The 18,339-nt window shown below is 40.1% G+C and overlaps 1 protein-coding gene across 3 annotated transcripts in view; it reads right to left on the bottom strand.

The window, feature by feature from the left end:
• The window catches only part of TMEM63A (transmembrane protein 63A), a 31,524-nt gene that overhangs the window by 12,959 nt on the left and 226 nt on the right, over window positions 1-18,339 (bottom strand). For 2 of the 3 annotated variants that reach the window (XR_003993407.1, XM_030499007.1), the window contains exons 1-13: window positions 17,151-17,791; window positions 16,284-16,479; window positions 14,047-14,126; window positions 12,434-12,497; window positions 10,998-11,035; window positions 9,695-9,837; window positions 7,107-7,158; window positions 5,846-5,954; window positions 5,390-5,460; window positions 4,559-4,639; window positions 3,792-3,915; window positions 2,548-2,681; window positions 115-252 (exon numbers count right to left, since the gene is read on the bottom strand). Coding sequence is in view for 2 of the 3 variants with exons in the window: in XM_030499007.1 (XP_030354867.1) it covers window positions 115-252; window positions 2,548-2,681; window positions 3,792-3,915; window positions 4,559-4,639; window positions 5,390-5,460; window positions 5,846-5,954; window positions 7,107-7,158; window positions 9,695-9,837; window positions 10,998-11,035; window positions 12,434-12,497; window positions 14,047-14,126; window positions 16,284-16,479; window positions 17,151-17,173 (1,253 nt within the window). In the remaining variant the exon portion in view is untranslated. Of the gene's footprint in view, window positions 1-114; window positions 253-2,547; window positions 2,682-3,791; window positions 3,916-4,558; window positions 4,640-5,389; window positions 5,461-5,845; window positions 5,955-7,106; window positions 7,159-9,694; window positions 9,838-10,997; window positions 11,036-12,433; window positions 12,498-14,046; window positions 14,127-16,283; window positions 16,480-17,150; window positions 17,792-18,339 lie in introns of those variants that run through there. The other variant, XM_030499008.1, reaches the window with a different exon arrangement.

Genomic DNA, 18,339 nt, shown 5'->3' with positions numbered 1-18,339 from the left:
TGCTACATAAAGTCCTAGTTTAGGGTTAAAGGAAAATACACTCAACCCTCTTCCCCCGTCCCCATTCTAAACCTACGTTATCATAAATAAATGGAGGCAAGGCAGGAATCTTACCAACAGATATTCTCAGGGTAAGGAGCATATGTAACCTCCCAGTTTGATACACACAGCTCCCTGCTATAAGGCGATGGCTGGGGTTCTCCTTTACACTTAATACTCTGACATTTGCAGGCATTGAAGTCCTTAAGGATACTGTAAGAGACAAAAAGAAGGGGAGAAGTTTTCCAAATAATTACACCCAAAAATGCTGCATATGTATTGAGAAGACTGGGAAGAGTGAGAGTCTTTTTGCTTTTAATAAGCAGACATCAAGGTAGCACTTACACAACAATACATGCATAATACAATGTCACAACGACCTGGCAAAGTTGGAAACTAAAAGCAGTTTTGGTTTGAACTGTTCAGTGCTTCTACCAACACTAACAACAGGGGTAACTCAATAAAAAAAGATAGCTCAAAAAATAAATGAAAGCCTGAGAGCACTGGAAGAAATAGATAAAGACTGCCAGTTCTCCAAACACTTCTTTATGGAATTACAGCTGTTGTTTTCAAATCAAAGCAGACAAAGGATCAGTCTGCACCCTCATTTCATTACACCAGTATCAAAACAAGCCAATTTGGCCTGAAGTTCTCAGCAAAAGACTGTATCATGCTGGTATTCTCACAATTCAAAATGTTACCTTCATTCACCCACTCCTAAAACAATCACAATGCTCAATGTTATCTTCTAATGAGTTGACTGACAGTCAATGTATTTAAACAAAATTTAAACGTGCCCTGAATAGATGCTTTCAAAGACTTCTCAAAACACAGCAATAGAGGTTCTAGGCATATATTCAGAGACAGTACAGCTCTATGTGTGTTACTGTGCAAAAGAAGTTCTGTACAGATAAGCTCTATTACACCAGCATAGAAACAGTATATGTTATGTTTGAACAGGCAGACTCTGGAATTCCTGAACATGCTTGTTCCTCAGTTGTGCTCTTAACATAAAGAAAACAGAGAAACACACACACACAAACACCAAGAAACCAAAAATAACCCCCAGATCTTTACCTTACCAGAATTCTAGTAGTGGTGTCAAACTGCCAGCATCTTGCAGCAGCAAGGATTTAAGAAAGTTAATGATACTTTTTGACAGTTTAGTTAAAAATACACATACAGAGCAAGCTTTAGCACTACCAGCCATGCTACCAAGCACCACCATTAACCCAGCTTCTACTGGCTTGATTAATGATGGTTACATTAACCTGACTTCATGAACCTCAGTCCTGGCTTCCCGTTTCTCCCATCCTATTTCAGGGCTCTGTGGAGCAAAGCCTAGTAAGGGCACCAAATAACTTCCTAATTTGCTGGTAGCCTCAGCTTCACATGTCATCAAATCTAATTTTCCAGAGATTGGAGTCCACTGCATCAGTTCCAAGCTAAACTAATTAAAATCTTTTCAGTTCTTGCTAATTCAACTGCAAAGATGCCTGCAGTACAACTCAGCACACATGCCCAAGGAGACTATCCCATCAAAATAGTATATGACAGATCAGAAGCTAGAGAAGGAACTTCAGTGTTATTTATTCTTTCAGTTTCACATCTTAAAATGTCATTTCATGCTTTATATTCTCTAAATGTGGTGTGTAACATTACAAAATCAGGAGGGGGTTATATTTCACCACACAATTACTACCCGGGTAAAGGGCAGCCAGCAAAATCTTCTGCAGCACCTCAAATTCTTGCAAGGAATCTTATACCCTGGACTTCCTTGAAAAGAAGTCTGAAACACTGGCTCTCTAACATGGCTTGAAGGTCAAAAGAATGCAGACAATTTAAACACAGAGAGGCTGTGTTATTTTTGTAATACAAATATAATTCTGCTTCCCTTTGCCCACTTTGTGTTAGTAAAAGATGCTCACGAAGTGCCAACAGAAAACAGGAGGCTACAGGCATTTTCTCTGCAAATGACCAAGTAAAAAGCACTGAACAACCTTTGATAGTAGACCTACACATATATCTATAGTAATAGGTAAGAGAGATACATAATGAGTATCTATCACCTATGACCAGGTCGGTCCCTGACTCTGCTTGGTTGACATGGCTAACTAGGGGTGTAATTTGCACCCACTGTGATCATTTGGTAATTGGACCATTTGCACAGTAGGAATGGAGAAATCAGTAACTTGGATTCAAGAGCCAATTAGTCTGGCCTATTATTAACCCACACTGATGGACTGGATCCCGCACAGAAGAGAAAGGCTCCTTATCTCAGTAAGTGTCCAGAGCCATTTAGTCCCTTAGGTACCTCTTCCACTCAAAGCATAGAGGCTAAAAGCACACTTACAGGAAAACTTACCAGAAAACAAAGACCAAATCCACAGGATGGTGAAGAAGAAGAAAAGAAGAAGAACCAACATAAGCACACAAGCGACACAAACAGGAGATCAGTTCTACTATTACAGTTAAAAGAGAACAAACAAGACAGCAGACAAAACTTACTAGGTTGCCATGGATTTCTCCTGAAATGTTACAAAAGCCATTCCCAGAGGGTTGTTATGAACAGCTTGTTCCTCTTTTGAATATTCTTCCATCAGTTCATTTGTAACTTTGGTATAATAATCTACAGCATCCTCCTGTTGGGAAATTGATGACTGTTACATCTGAGCACCAGATGGCTAATATCTTCATTAAAATACAGCTTACACAAACCATAGTCTCTCGTCCTCATATTACTTCATAGTCTCTCATCCTCGTATTACTTATACAAGTACAGGCTGGGCAGAGAATAGATTAAGAGCAACGCTGAGGAGGAGGACGTGTGGGTTGACGAGAAGCTCAACATGACCCAGCAATGTGCACCTATAGCCCAGAAAGTCAACCATGTCCTTGGCTGCACCAAAAGGAGCATGAGCAGCAGGTCAAGGGAGGCGATTCTCCCCCTCTACTGCACTCTCGTGAGACCCCGCTTGGAGTCCGGCATCCAGCTCTGGGGGCAACACCACAAGAGGGATGTGGAGCTGTTGGAATGAGAACATAGGAGGGCCACAAATAGGCAACGAGCGCTGGAGCAGCTCTGCTCTGGAGACAGGCCAAGAGAGCTGGGATTGTTCAGCCTGGAGAAGAGGAGGCTCTGGGCAGACCTTAGAGCAGCTCCAGTGCCTAAAGGGGACTTACAAGAAATCTGGAGAGGGGCTTTTTACAAGGGCCTGTAGGGACAGGACAAGGGGTTAAGGCTTTGAACTGACAGAGGATAGATTTAGATTAGACATTAGGAAGTAGTTGTTCCCTGTGAGGGTGCTGAGGCGCTGGCACAGGGTGCCCAGAGAAGCTGTGGCTGCCCCATCCCTGGCAGTGTTCAAGGCCAGGTTGGACACAGGGGCTTGGAGCAACCTGCTGTAGTGGAAGGTGTCCCTGCCCATGGCAGAGGGTTGGAACTGGATGAACTTTTAGGTTCCTTCCAACCCAAACCAGTCTGGGATTCTATGATACTTCCACAAATTACAAATCATGTCACAACGAGAAGACAAACAGGAAGTTTTTCTTGTACTTCAATTTTTACACTAAGATTACATTTCAAAATTTGGGGGGAATTCCTTTTCTGTGCAGTGCAAGAACTTGAAGGATGAGCCACCTGCAACAAATGAATAAAGAATTTTCTGAAGCTCAACAAAACATCATACAAAACCTACTCTCTGCTCTTGTCACACCTACCCAGCCATAAGTAAAATTGAACATGATCTTACCCTTTCACATCCTCTCATTTCACAGCAGCAGAATTGACCACATGGCTTAGGGTTGATCTGGACCCGCTTGCCATACTTTTGATGCAGGTGTTCATAGTAAGTCAGGCTTTTTTCTGCCTGTTTTCTGGACAGAAAAACACATCCGTAATATTTCACAGGAAAACAGTATCAACATCAAGCTTAAGAAGATTATAATTCCCAAGAGAGAAAGTTATGTTAAAGACTGATAGCAAATTAATCAGTCACTAAAGATATTCACATACACCTTATTTTGACTACTTAGTATAATCTATTTTCAAGTTTAATAGCATTATACAGCCTACATTTGTGGTGAGGTTCCAGAAAAAAAAACCCTGACCAGTGCTATTCTTGTATAGCCCAAAAGATGACACTTCTCTCTCCTGTGATCAGCACCTCTGCCCAAAGCAGCAGGGCCCCTGAGTTATTAATTCAACAGCTGAGTTTTCCACTTTGCACTGCCTGACAATAAATACATACATACATAAATACACACATAAACTTGCTGACTTCAGCAAGTCAAAGTTTATCTTATGCAACACACAATGTATCACACTTACAAGAAACTGACTGAACCCCAGAACCCACCTTAAATCACAGCTGAATCTAACTGAAGTACAGACCAGAATTTGAAGAGCAGAATTCATTTCTAGTGTGGGCAAGCTTAGTACTACTGGTATATGCTGATTAAGGACTGGCAAAGCATTCATGAAATTATGCTAAACTTGAGTAGCTTAAAAAACAAATACCTTTTTTTGAATAGATGAATAAGCTTGGCTACGTCATAGCACAGCTGCACCCCCAGCACAGTGCAAGTTGGGTAGGCAGCACTGAAAAGGAAGCAGTACAGGAGAAGTATAAGAAAGTACAAGGAAGAAACTGTCCCAAAGAGCATCACTGATGTCTACCCAACATCTCAATCAGTCATTTCATTTCTGAATGAGGTATCATACAGGGGAGACTTCCAGAGAGACAGTTGCTGAAAGGTACTTTAATGTGAGACGTGCAGCATTATTCCCAAGTAAAGGCCATATGGGAGCCTAAATGGAAAGTGTGGATACACAGACACTTCCTTAGATTCTCATTTTAAGATCAGCTGACTAACTTTATTGAATTATTCCTTAGACAGTATTGAGAAAAGATTGCAAGATATGCTTTTAGAAGACTGATAATACAGTATGTATTTTAAACAGTGCAAAAGTCAAAACATTTCTGCTTCAGCAGGTAAAACTAGTAGGACAATTTTAAATCTCTTGTTTCTAATGATATTACTCAAGCACGGACTTTTTACAAGGGTCTGTAGTGACAGGACAAGGGGTTAAGGCTTTAAACTGACAGAGGGGAGATCTAGATTAGACATAAGGAAGTTGTTCCCTGTGAGGGTGCTGAGGCGCTGGCACAGGGTGCCCAGAGAAGCTGTGGCTGCCCCATCCCTGGCAGTGTTCAAGGCCAGGTTGGACACAGGGGCTTGGAGCAACCTGCTCTAGTGGAAGGTGTCCCTGCCTGTGGCAGGGGGTTGGAACTAGATGAGCTTTAAGGTCCTTTCCAACCCAAACCAGTCTGGGATTCTATGAACTTACGTGAAATGGCCATGTACTGTCTCTTCTTTTGCATCTCTTGGAAGACCAGTTATAAACAATGTGCACTTAACCTGCAGGAGAAATTACAACTCCAATTTAAAGAAACCTCAAGCATCCAAAGGAGGCAGTGACACAGCACAAGTAGCTGTGTTGCAGGGGGGAAAAAAGGTAGGAAATTCTGATTTTGATGGGAGCTGCATCTATTCAAGACAGCGCCATGTTCACCTTCTACTTTGGTAATAGGTTACACCAAAATTTCACAAATCCCTCCTCAACCCCCTTCTCTCCGTTCATTTTCACAATTAATTCACTGAGCGGAGCTTTGCTTTCAGTGAATCTCTTCACAGTTACATCACATTCTAGCAAGCAGGAGGCATGTCAGCAATTTGCTTTTTTAGCATTATCCACTTGCAAACATGCTGTATCGTTTTTTTTCACCCCAACAAATAAACTTACTATGTTTTCTTCTTTATATGTGACATACTTCATGTGATGTCTCATGAAGACAACAGTCAGAATCAGGTAAACAACAGCAAAAACCGTGTGCAGCCAAAGAAGATTATTACTGTTGGACAAAATGTTATGAATGAGAAGTAGGAAGAACTAAGTGTCCAACTGATATAAGTAGCCATCAAAATGCTAAGCAGATCAGAGCCTCTCACTGAGCACAAAAACAAAGGTAGTTACTGGTAGTCAGTCACGGCTATGCAGGTGCCTTGGACAGTCACATTAGGGTTACTGGCTTATCATACAATTCTATGGGTAACAGACCTACAAAGAAAGCAGATATTGTGTGTCATGGACATTTTTTGGCAGCATTGTTCTTGTGCCTTGTCCTTCACATGACCAATAGCACACACCATGTTATTTGCCAAAATGCTTTTTATTGGCCTTATTATTTACTGTGCTGAGTGCATAACTGAACTCTCCTTGAACACAATCCGTACTCAAATTGGTAACAGCCTAATACAGGGAGTAAATTCTGCTGCTCTGACAGCTCCTTCCTCAGAGCTTACAGAAGTTCTGTTCTGCAAACAGTTCTTCAGTTTTGCAAGGAGCATTAAGAATTACAAATAACCTAAAATACAGGAACCTGTCTTACAGATAAATAACCCAACCAAGCAAAAAGTCTCCACTAGTTACTAGGATTCGTAATGCGGTTTAAAAAAGCCCCAAAGTGCATTGGCGGAATCTCTATTGGAAATAGGGTCATGGATGGATGTGATCAAGTAATAAAAGAGGAAAAAATGTACAGCTTTATACTGTTTTACAGACTGTTTTTAAAACACATACAAGCAATTTTAACCGTGATCTCAGATGGGAGAGATATGCACACACATAAATCTAACGTATGGGAATTGAAATCAGCTGAGTTACACATTCCAGTAAAGCTGTCAGCTTTATTTTCCTATTTTCCTTCTCAAAAATGGTTTCTTTTAACGTGGAAATTTCTGAAATTTCTAGATGTGCAGCCATCAGCCAAAAGAAACATGCGGTATAAAATGTAAGAGCTGAGAAAGTAGGAGCCAAGTCTCTAGATTTCTTATCAGCACTGTAACTGCATAGCCTGAAGCAGAACATATCCCAGTTTCAGTTGATGAAGCGTGAATAAGTAAATCCTACCCCATAAGCCATGCTGCAAATATCAATTCATGTGTTTAGAGACTATGGCAGGAAACACACATCAGCATAAAGGTACTCTGAAAGATTTACTTACCTAGTTTGCAAGTTTACTATAGTTGTTCTTCCAAAACTATAGGGATCTTTATCTAGGAAGGACAAAAACAAGCAGCATAATTAACTGGTGCAACATTCACATGCAAATGAGAAAGTCAGCTTTTATTCTATTTTTTTTTTAAATATTGATATGCTTTTTAATGCTCAGCATGTTCACTATTTAAAAGATGTAGAATCATAATCAATGCTGGTTTACTTTATTGCATTTTAAAGTTGGGGAAAAAAGCCCCGGGATTATATCACATTCAACCCATCAAGAGAAAGATTCGTTTATTTTAAAAACCTGAATGCCAGATCTTTGCAGGGTTTCCCTTTCTCCCTCCAATCCCCCTTCACGTCCATTAGCAACACTGCTTAGGGATTTGAACATATTTCCTTGACATTTTTACTCCATCTTAACTGATTTCTTATCTCAGGTTTTTTAACTGCATTAATTCAGCGTTGACAAACCGGTACTGATAACCTTACTAAGGTCAAGAAGGAAAGAGTTTATATGACATTGGTTCTCTATACTGTCAAGTATTTAAAAAATGATAATGCCAGTGAGTAGAAATTGAGTATATGTTCACAAAGGAAAAAGAGCTAAGTGTATCTGGAAAACTAAACAGTCTTCTAGCACAGACTGTTGAGCCACATTGCAAGCCATCACAACAGAAAGAAACTGCAAATGCACAAAATCAACATATGGTGGAGGGGGGGAAGAAGGGGAGATACACTAAAACTTCATCTTTGATTGTCAGCTGTATTGCCTAGCATCATAAAAGTTAATGCAGGAAAAGAGAAGCTGTATTATGCTGCTTTAGAAGGCCAGACATGCTCTGCCATTTGAATTAATAAAGAGCATCTATTGGTATCCAAAGTACAACAACTTTTGCAAACTGTAGTTAGAGAATTGATGCACACAAATTGATGTGTATTACGAAATCCATTTTGGTGTAAATGTACAGGTAGAAACTAGACCAGAAGAGGGAACTACATTCTATAAGTTCTTTGAGGGCACTGGCATCTCCCTCTACTTTACAAAGGACATAGGAGAGCAACTAGGGCAACGGCTGTGTTCCATCTGATTCTGTAGAACTAGGCTGAGAACACAGAGATGGAAAGCAAGGAAGGAGAAGTGACCGTGAAGTGATAAAGTGTTCTTTGAAAGAACAAAAAGAGAAATAAAATGCAAAGAAGAAAAAAACCCCAGCAAGTCTTTAAGAAAGCAGATATTAATATAAACAGAAAACTGATAAGAAAAAGCTTATAAAAGAGAAGTCAGAGATGGCGGTTCCACAAAGAAACAATACTAAAGGTGCAGGTACAACATTACAGATGAGGGCTAAGTCACAAGGCTCTTTAAAACACAGAAGTAAACTGAAAACAAGAACTAGGACACATTATTAAGGACAATAAAAGAGAGTAAATTATAGAGACAAAGGTCAGTACACAAAATAAGATGCAACTGTGCGGTATAACCACAAACAAAACACAAGTAAGCACTCTGCTTGCGAACCCCTGGGAAAACCAAATGAATTAGTGCTTTTTCTTTGCATCACTGTTCACCAAGATGATTAATTACGGACAACTCTGTAAACATCATCTTGACAAGACAGTCAAAATAGGCAGATTTATACCAAAGCTGTCTCAATGGGCTTGTAAGAGCTCATTATAAAAAATGGAAGAATGTTTCACCAGAGTTTAACAGCATTCTCTCCACCAGTATTCTCACTAGCAACCTGAATGGCAGGCTAGAGGACACATTTACTGTATTTGTTGAGTGTGAGTTTATAATGCAAAGAGGTAGGTGTCACACTTGCAGACATAACCAGGACTAGACTGCAAGAAACACGACATAAATTTCTGTCTAGTCAGCACTGACAAAGTCTCAGCAAGATTTACCCAGTTTTGAGCTGCAAACCAAGACAGAATGGAACAATGGGAGACAGTATGGCTAGATTTAAAAAACTTCAAAGGATGGATGATTATTTTATTCATTTTATGAGCAGCCAAATGGAAAATATTTCTTATTAATGACTAAATTAACTGGTCTGATTTATCAAAAAGAGGACGAATTGATAATCCTCAAGCAGCTAAAAGGATATTCAAAGAGGAAAAGTATAATCTATTCTCCCCAGTGACAGGTCAAAAACTAATGGTCTTAAATTGCAGCAAGAGATTCAGACTGGACACTAGAAAAAGATTTCACAGTTGTGAAGACAGTTCCCATTGGCAATAACCACCAATAAATATCCTAAGGAGTGTCTAGATAAACACCAGCTAAGAGGACACAGGTAAAGTTAATCCTGGCTTGAGCCTTTTAGGTCTAGTTGTCCATATCTGCATGTGTTTTGCCATCTTGTTTCTGACAACAGTTTTTTGCCAGACATTTAAAGAACTCTCTAATCTCACCGAAATTTCACACAAAATGACACACAAATCAGACTTGGGGGGGGGGGATGACACAAAAAAGGGACAAAAAACCCCCACCCTTACAAACTTTACCAAACTTTAAAAAATCCTATAAGCTTTTACAATGCTATAAACCACAAAATTCTTCTCAGAATACAAAATAAAACTTCTTACCAAGTAGATCACCCGACAGGTTGACAGGTAATATGACACACACAGACAAAATGCTGACAGCAATCAGCAAACAGATGATGTGCCGCTGGAAGGCAAGGTAATGAATGGCATCTTCACCACATCTCTCATGAATCTCATCATCACTGCATCACAGACAGAAAAGCGTATGTCAGTCTACTTGGTATCTTTGAAGTTTTGGGGGTAGTTTTTGAACACACGCTACATTCTCAGTCTACCCAGAGACATCTCCATCAACCCCTATCGGTTTTCAACATGGTTGTGTTCTTTCATGCAGAAATTTCACTTCCAAAAGTGTTTTTAACTTGTGCAGTATCACCACCCAAAAGTTAACGTGAGGGAATTTAAGATGGAAACAAGTAATCTGAAAAGCACACATAAATCCAAGGTCTTTTTTATCAGCCTAAAAGAGGACAAAGTCATTTGGTGTGACCTCCTGCTTTATGGCAGTCACCAGGTGTTAAGTCTAGCTCTCAAAATTTAAGATCACACTGTGACGGTGTTCACTCGTCCCCATAAAGGCTCCCCATGAGGAAAATTACTACATGGTCACCTTACTCTTATAACACCCAATTAACAGAAGATATGAATAGGCTTTAGAATGAACTCTCATCATCTACCCTTTTTCAGCAGGACAGATTATTAAAATAGGAATTCTTGGAAAAGGAAGGAACTGAACTAGCAAAAATGGAGAAAGACAGCCTCAATCTCCACCCCTTCTTGTTCCAGTGTACCGAAGCTAGAAACTGATTTTTTAAAATCATGATTTACTAGACCTTAAAAGATATAAAGAACGAACATCACATGTCTAATGCTCAGTTTCTGGGAAACAGTGAAATGGGTTTTTCCTTGTCAGTCAATTCCAGCTCCAAGTAAACCACCAGTTCCCCACAGAAATCCTTGCAGGGGAACCCCACTTGCTGCCTGAGGCCCTGCTGCCTTCAAACAGGGGAACACCCACACAGTACTCTTTGAAGAGTAAAAGCCTAGAGCCTAGTTATTAGCTCAGAATCTATATAAGCGCCGTAGATCCACTTAGGGTGACACTGTCCCAAGATCAGGAAGTCCTTGGGCTGCCAGGAGGATTACTGCATCCTGAAGTATTCCCATAAACTGTGTTTTCATATTCTTTTGCCAGCCCACCAGAAGCACCTGTATTACTGTATTAAATCCCATCTACTCAAAAAAACCCCAACCCAAACCATATTTGAATGCAACCCCTCTTTTTTAATTGAAAAAAGAGCAAAGCAAAGCACAGGTTACTATTTCTGTTTCATATACTTACTGCATCCGAAAAGCAGCTGTCACCCAAGAACAAAACCCCTATAAATCAAGAAGAAAGTTTTTAGGAACTAACATACAAAAACTATAGTCACTGATCTGTACAATTAAGAGTTTCCATTAAGCCAACCTCTTAGCTAAAAAATTGGCAGTCAGTTGCTCCAAAATCATCATTTAGAAACATACAGAAAAACACCTAGTAGTCTACATATTTTTCACAGGGTACTTCCTATGTCTGTCTTCAGAGAGTATTTAAGGGCAGTTGTTTTGTTTCTTGGTTTTTTTCTCATTACTTACATGCTTATCACTTGGGCTTCTTAAATTTATACAAGCATGCCCAAATCCCAGTGAATGGAAGTCAAGATTGAGGCTTCTAAGGATTTCTTTTTAATGGATTGTTTTAGAGCAGGAAAGGTGATTATTTTTTCCAAAACCATTTCCAGAGACTCTCCAATTTCAAGGATAAGTTCCGTGAGAGTTTAACACAAGTTAATGAGTTCAACGGTAGTTAGAAACAATACTGTGATGACATTAGCAGAAAGGCTTCGTATATAGGTTTACAAATCCTCCTCTGAAACTGTACAGCAGAGATCACATCTCACTGAATGTTCCAGTACAGTTCAAAGAACCCCCAAAACCTTCTCTCTCAAAAGACCTCCTCTTTCAAGCTAATAGGAGCCAAGCAAGGAGGCATTTTTCTTCAACAGCTTCAATGACAGATTTGCTTTAGGGTTTTTCAACAGATGAAGAAAACGACACAAACAGGAGAGCAATCCTGATCAAACACCAGTGTGCTTTTGGTGCTCACATAGTTATTTACTTGCAAAGCTAGATATTAAGTCGATGCATAAAAGGTTAAACCATAGGCTGCCACCATTGCACAACTCTCACATGGTTCACTCTGAAGCTGCAACACAAAATGATAGAGGTATACGAATTCAAAGACTCCAGAGAGACCATGGAGGGAACCAATTAAGAGTCTGGCCTCAAAATTATCTTCCACTCCAAACAAGCTCTAATATTAAGAGTATATGGCACTGTTACTGGCCTGACATTTGCAATTCAGTTTTCTCAATGTTGTGAGGAAAACAACGTACTATAAAGACCAACTGGGTATTGCAATAATGTAACTTTTTGAGCTGTTAAGTACAAATTATTCACTAGACGTCCTTTGAAATAATATTAATAATAATAATAAAGATACTTAAAAACAATGACATAAGATACTGGTTTATGATATAGGAAAAGTTTGTCAGGAAACAGGAAGAAATTACATATGGTTGTGTAAAAGCACAGTAAATAATGCATTACTCATTTTGCATATAGATGGCTTTCCAGTTTAATGACTGGTTCATTGGGCTAGGTGGAATGGCAAATTACAACAGATTCCATTAAACAGCTTATATTTGAAAAAACATATCAAAATTCTACAATACTTACTTTATCATATTCAAGATCTTCAGGTACTGATGAAGATGTTGACAATCGGTTGTATCTTGATTCACTAAAATACATTAAATGCTGCTTTTAACTATCTTTAATAACAGATGATGGAATTCCATAGAATTATTTCAACTTTAACAATTCTGAAGTAACTACAAAAACACTTTTTCACTGTGTTTCACAGCTGTGATTTTCACCTTGCAGCATATGCTTAATTGCAGAAACGTGCTATGTCTGATCTTGAAAAGGGAGGATGAGAGCTCGCGACATGAGTGCACATAACTGAACTAGAAAGAAAATAATGTTTTATTGGGATATTAAAACCACAGTAACATAATAGAATGTAACACAGGTTTGGAAGCCTGGCGAGGATCAGATTTGCAAGCTAGCTTCCTGTTCAGATATTCCTCATTACAAGACATCACCTCTCTTCCCTCCACCTTTCTTCCTTCATCTTACAGCCACTACTCAGAATTTCTCCACAGTTAAATCTCTTACCTGTCAGGCCACCTCCTCACACAAACTGAGTCCTGCAGCAAGGCTAGACTCTGTAGCCCCCAAAAATAGCAGAGTACCTGGTTTTAGTTATTGCTAACAAGAAATGTTGAAATGGTGATATTCCCATAATTACAGGACAATACATGTTAAAATGGAGTGTATTCATAGGTGTATCTATGATAATTTCGACCTAGTGGCTCAGGTCACAGTCCAGCAGGGACAATAACATAGGTTCTTAGGTGCCTGACTGCTCAAGGACCTGTTTGTCCCATGCAGGCCTCTATAGCCCACATGGAAGCCTGTACCAGAGCATCTTCATTCTTGCTGCTGAGCTAGCTGGATTAAAGCTGTCTCAGTTATTGCCATTCTTTCTTTTTCCCCACCATCTGCATTTCACAACTGTAATGGATCACACCTAAAAACACATTTTGAGTTCTTTCCTGCTGCTTAGTTGTGAATTTACCACAACTTGGTTGCACCACTAATACCAGGAAGAGGCTTGCTGTTAAAGTTCACCCACTTCGTGAACAGACAGCTAGCTTTTAAACATCTCAAGACATCATCCTTTTTATATTTTAAATAATATTTAAAACCCATAAATAATCAAAAGCTTATTTACAGTATTACTGAAAAGCAGCAAGAAAATTCAGAAACCTGCAATGACACATTTTTTCATTTTGAAACTCTTCAGAAATTTTGGTACAGGCTGCACAGGGAGCTCTGGGAAGATATTGGGCTTGAGCCAAGATAAACAAAACAGTTAATATCCTTCTATCACAGAAACACCTTGTAAACATCAATGTGTGGCTATGTGACATGTTAGCAGACAAGCAGCCTATTTTCTTACTCCTGCTTCCTCAACCCACAACTGTAGAATGAAATTTATGATGATGCCCAACACACAACTCTATAACTGAAACCACAAAGAGTAACTTTGAGTGGGGCCTATTTCACACAAAGCAGCATGAGGACATTTTTAACAAATATGTGCGTGTGGCTCCAAACATATCTAACTGATAAAAATGCACTTCATTTAAGCCATATTTACTGTACTTAGTTCCACATTCCCCAAACGGCTTCAACAAATCACTCTGATTGCCTATCTTTTTTACCTTTCAGCTTCTGACACCAGAGCAACGCGACCATAGTCCCAGAATCTCTTTCTTATAACAGAAAACAGTAATATTAAAACCTAGAAAAGAAAAATAAAGATCTTGGAATATCAATTTTTCCACTTCATAATTATTTTAGGTGTGTAGGAACTGTCAAAAAATGCTGTCCTAGCTCTTAAACCAAGTGTCACTTACTAACCAACCATGCTATGAACCAACCTGGCTGGGACCAGAGGACCAGAACACCTGCCTTCCACTTCTAATTTACAGAGGAGAATGGAAAAGTACTTCTGAACTGCAAGTGTATGACAGGAAAAGCAGCAAGTAGTACTTGAGAGGAAGTCAAAACTTTCATAAATACACTTTTACTATTATTCATGACTTAATGACCAGAACTATGATGGAAGACTTGCAATTTTAAACAGTGATGTAAACAGGCTATATGGGGTTCAACTACTTTCTCAAGTATGTGACTTATTTTTATCCCCAGAAAAAGTAATGCATTATTACAACTCATAAACCCCCAGAAACTTATATTTGATCTCTGCAATGTATTTTTTTATCTCCCCACCCTGTATTTTTACTTTGTAAAAGGTGCTAAGAAGAAAAAATAAACCCAACACTATGTATTTCACAGATGCATTTCTTTTTTAAGAAGTAAGTTGCTTTGTACACTGAAGCAATGAAACAGAAGTAACAAGGCCTGTTTTCTATGCATACATAGCATACGCCCTCACCTTCCAGCCCCTCCTACATCCCATACCTGTTTGGCTAGAAAGGGCTGTAACTTACCCGGATCTATGCAAACGCCGACTGGCCAGCCGGGATATGCGTCAAGATTATCTACGTGTCAGGATTACACAGCTAATTTCCACATTTCACAATAAATATAATCTTCTTATAAAAGCCTTCCTCCCAACAGGGATTATTAATTTAGATCTTCCTTCTTCAACTGGCCATTAAGCTTAATGCAAGCAGGAAAGTCTCTTTGACAACTTTGGTTGAAATTGCATAACATGTTCTAACTGACAGGCAAAAATGGGAAGAGAATGTAATATGTAAACCTCACTTCCTTAGGAAGCCAGCCTAGAAATAATATTCAGAACCCATCAACTGACAGTTACTGAGGGAATCTGCAGTAAACATGTCACGAAAACAGAAACACAGGAGTTGCTAAATAAATTGCAGTATTTGGCACTTGAAGAAGAGAGGGGCCTTCTACACTGCATCTATCTAATGCTATTTGAGAGAACAGTTCAACAGCAAGGGACTCAAAAGCAGAGATCCAGTATCTTAAAAATCAACCACAGCTTAAAAATTAAAGTTCTCTCAAATGCTCTAACTAAATCTTACTAAATGCTGTGCCATCAGTCACGCAGAGCAGTAAATATTGTACATTCTCCAAAAATGGATTTATGGTAGCATGCTGCATACACCAGATCAATAGCACTTAATGCTACTCCATAACTGCTAGGAACAGCCTCTACATTCCTCCAGAACTACCAGCTCAGATCTTACACAGGTAAGTTTATGTTTCTCCACAGAGGCTTTCTAGAACTCAGGAACTATGTTATCCCTTTAGTCTCATTTTACTACCACAAACCTCACTTATAAGGCCAATTTAGAGCTTTTTTGTATGACTTAAGACCATGTAGCTCAAACTTATAGAAATAACTAAGTTTTACTGGAGCCTCAGGCCCGTCCTGGAGCCTCCAGAGCAGCAACTAATCCTCCTTTTGTCAGGACTGAGCTGAGCAGAACATTATTTCCTCAACAGCTTCATGATATCTAATGTTTTAAAAATTTGTGAAGTGACCCATTTTCCAGATAGTATTTCCTTTTGGAAACCAATCAAGTTATTAATGATGTTCCCTTTCTGAAAAGGCACCCACGACTTAAACCCAGAGTAAGGGAAAAATATTCCTGCATTTGTTAAGACAAAACATAGGACATTGGGCTACCACTACAAAGCTCACCATGAACCCACACACAGACCCTACGATACTCTCTCTACATCTACACATCCAACGCAAAGCGACACTGTCATCCCACAAGTATGGGATCCTTTGTCAACACTTCATAAGTGCTTTGATGTTTCCAGGATAGCCTTAGCACATTTCTTATTCTGAAGATTCTCAGAAACAAATCCCTACCTGATGAATAAGAGAGTTCTGAACAACCTAACTTTTGAGAAGGCCAGAGATGTTTTCAATACAAGAAACAGAAACTGGACTTACAAAAAAGAAGGTTACATCAAGCAGCAGGACAGTTGGGATTCCACCAAAAGTTACTCCTTGGAGCACTGTGCTGCCCTGGGCAGTGCTGTAGCAGTATGTCTCATTTGTTGAGTTGAATGGTAGACTTCTATTCCAGAAGTAGACTAGATGAGAATGTCCAAAACCCAGAAAAAAGAAAGGGTTCATTTTGTCTTTCCTTGAAAGAAAAAAAGAAAAGAGAGACAACCATGTGAAAAGCCTGCCTGGTATTTGTGAGATGTACTAATATCACAAGTATAAGAAGAGCAGAAAGATTCAACCAGGAAACTACTTTGGGAAAGAAGTTATAGTTGACAAACTTTCCCCTTCACCTGTAAAATATTGCACAATAACTGACAGCCTCAGTTACTAGCAGTGCCCAATGAGAATTCCAGACATCCAACCAACCATGTGCTCTACACACACCTGAGGAAGACGACTAAAGACCCACACAAACCAAACTCCTCTGTCTTCTAAGCTCTAATATTAAACTACTTATTCCTGTCTGGGTTCTGATCCTAGGAACAACATGGGGCATTAGATATTCCAACAGTGGCAGTTGAAGATTTTCCTCCTAGTTGATGAGCACGTGTTGGATGTACCAGCTTGTGAACTTTGTATTAAAAACGTCAAGACCTTGAGAGTATTAACAAATTTCCCATTAATTCCACAGAAAAGAACTACTACACACTCATCTCCGTTGTTAGGATATTGTGTGATTTTTCTTTGTTAACAGAATTCAACTGAAAGAACAGCACAGTAATTATAGTGCACCATGACCAAGAAAGAACAAAGAGTATTTCTAACTAAGAAAGAGAACAGCCATCTACCTCATTTTAGTCAACTGACCTGCTCAGATAATGTGCTAACATACAAGAATGAACAAGATTTGGCTGCTGATACAAAGGTCTTATCAGTGCAGGCAATTGCTCACTTATTTGGGTCTTTCCACCTCAAGCATTTCTTTTCTTGGATCTTACTAACTTGATGACTCCAATGTACTCTAGACGAAAGCATGTTTCATGCATAACACACTTCTGACTGATAAAGTCATGAAGAAAGCATACTCCAAAAAACTATCCTTTGAAAGCAAACAGGCCACCATCACACAGGCCAGGAACACTGCTTTTGGGATACCATGCCTCTCTATGAGGAAGGCACGTGTCTGATGGCAGCACTATTCTGGATGCTGAAAACAAAACCAAAACAAGGATATGAACAACTGCAAGTTCTCCCTTTAAACAGCAGTAAAACAGCATGGAGAACACTCCTTCCAAACCAGCTTTTACTAAATACCGGACTGTGTGACATGGTGGGGAAGAAATTCTGTCCCAACTGGCATGTTTCATCACAAGAAAACAAATAAACCAACCCACGACACAGTGTGTGCCGGGAATCTACCCTTGCTTTCTAAGGATGGAAACTGAGTGCTGACAAAAGAGAAGGTACTTTTGAACATACTTCAGAAACCTTCACCACAACCGCACCGACAGCACACTAAATTTCACGTTTAACACACTGTATCTTAACTCAGACACAGTTTCCAGTTATTAAAAGCTATTATTTTTAAGTTAGCCTCCTATCAGGAAGATAAAGAGAACGGGAAGACCTCCCACGGGTGGAGCTGCGCTGCAGCACGGAACGAGCATGCAGCGAGCGGCACTTGGCGACCCTTCCAGGCACAGCGAGCACCACTGCAGGCTCCAGAAACGAGAAACCGCCTCCCTTTTCCGGGCTGGGACCCTGACAACGTCCCCGGCGCGGGGAGGGTGTGAAACGGGGGTGTCAAAGCCCACTTCCCGGCCGGCACACGGGAAACCCGTAGGGAGCCAGCCCCTCCGCTCCACGCTCGCCTCAGGGCAAGGAGCATACGGGGGCAGCCCCCGCCTTGCGCCGCCGCCCCACAGGCAGGGGACGCCGCCAGGGCTGCCCGCTCCCCGTCCCGCTGCGGGCACCGACGGGAGAGCGGGGAGGAGGCCCGGGGGCACGGCCGCTTCCCCCAGGAGGACCGGCCGGAGGGGAGCCGGCAGCTCGGCCG

This window comes from Strigops habroptila, chromosome 10 (assembly GCF_004027225.2).
Source record: "Strigops habroptila isolate Jane chromosome 10, bStrHab1.2.pri, whole genome shotgun sequence".
NCBI classification, from domain to species: domain Eukaryota; kingdom Metazoa; phylum Chordata; class Aves; order Psittaciformes; family Psittacidae; genus Strigops; species Strigops habroptila.
Note: the sequence above shows the minus strand (reverse complement) of the source record. Positions and strands in the feature narration are given on the sequence as shown.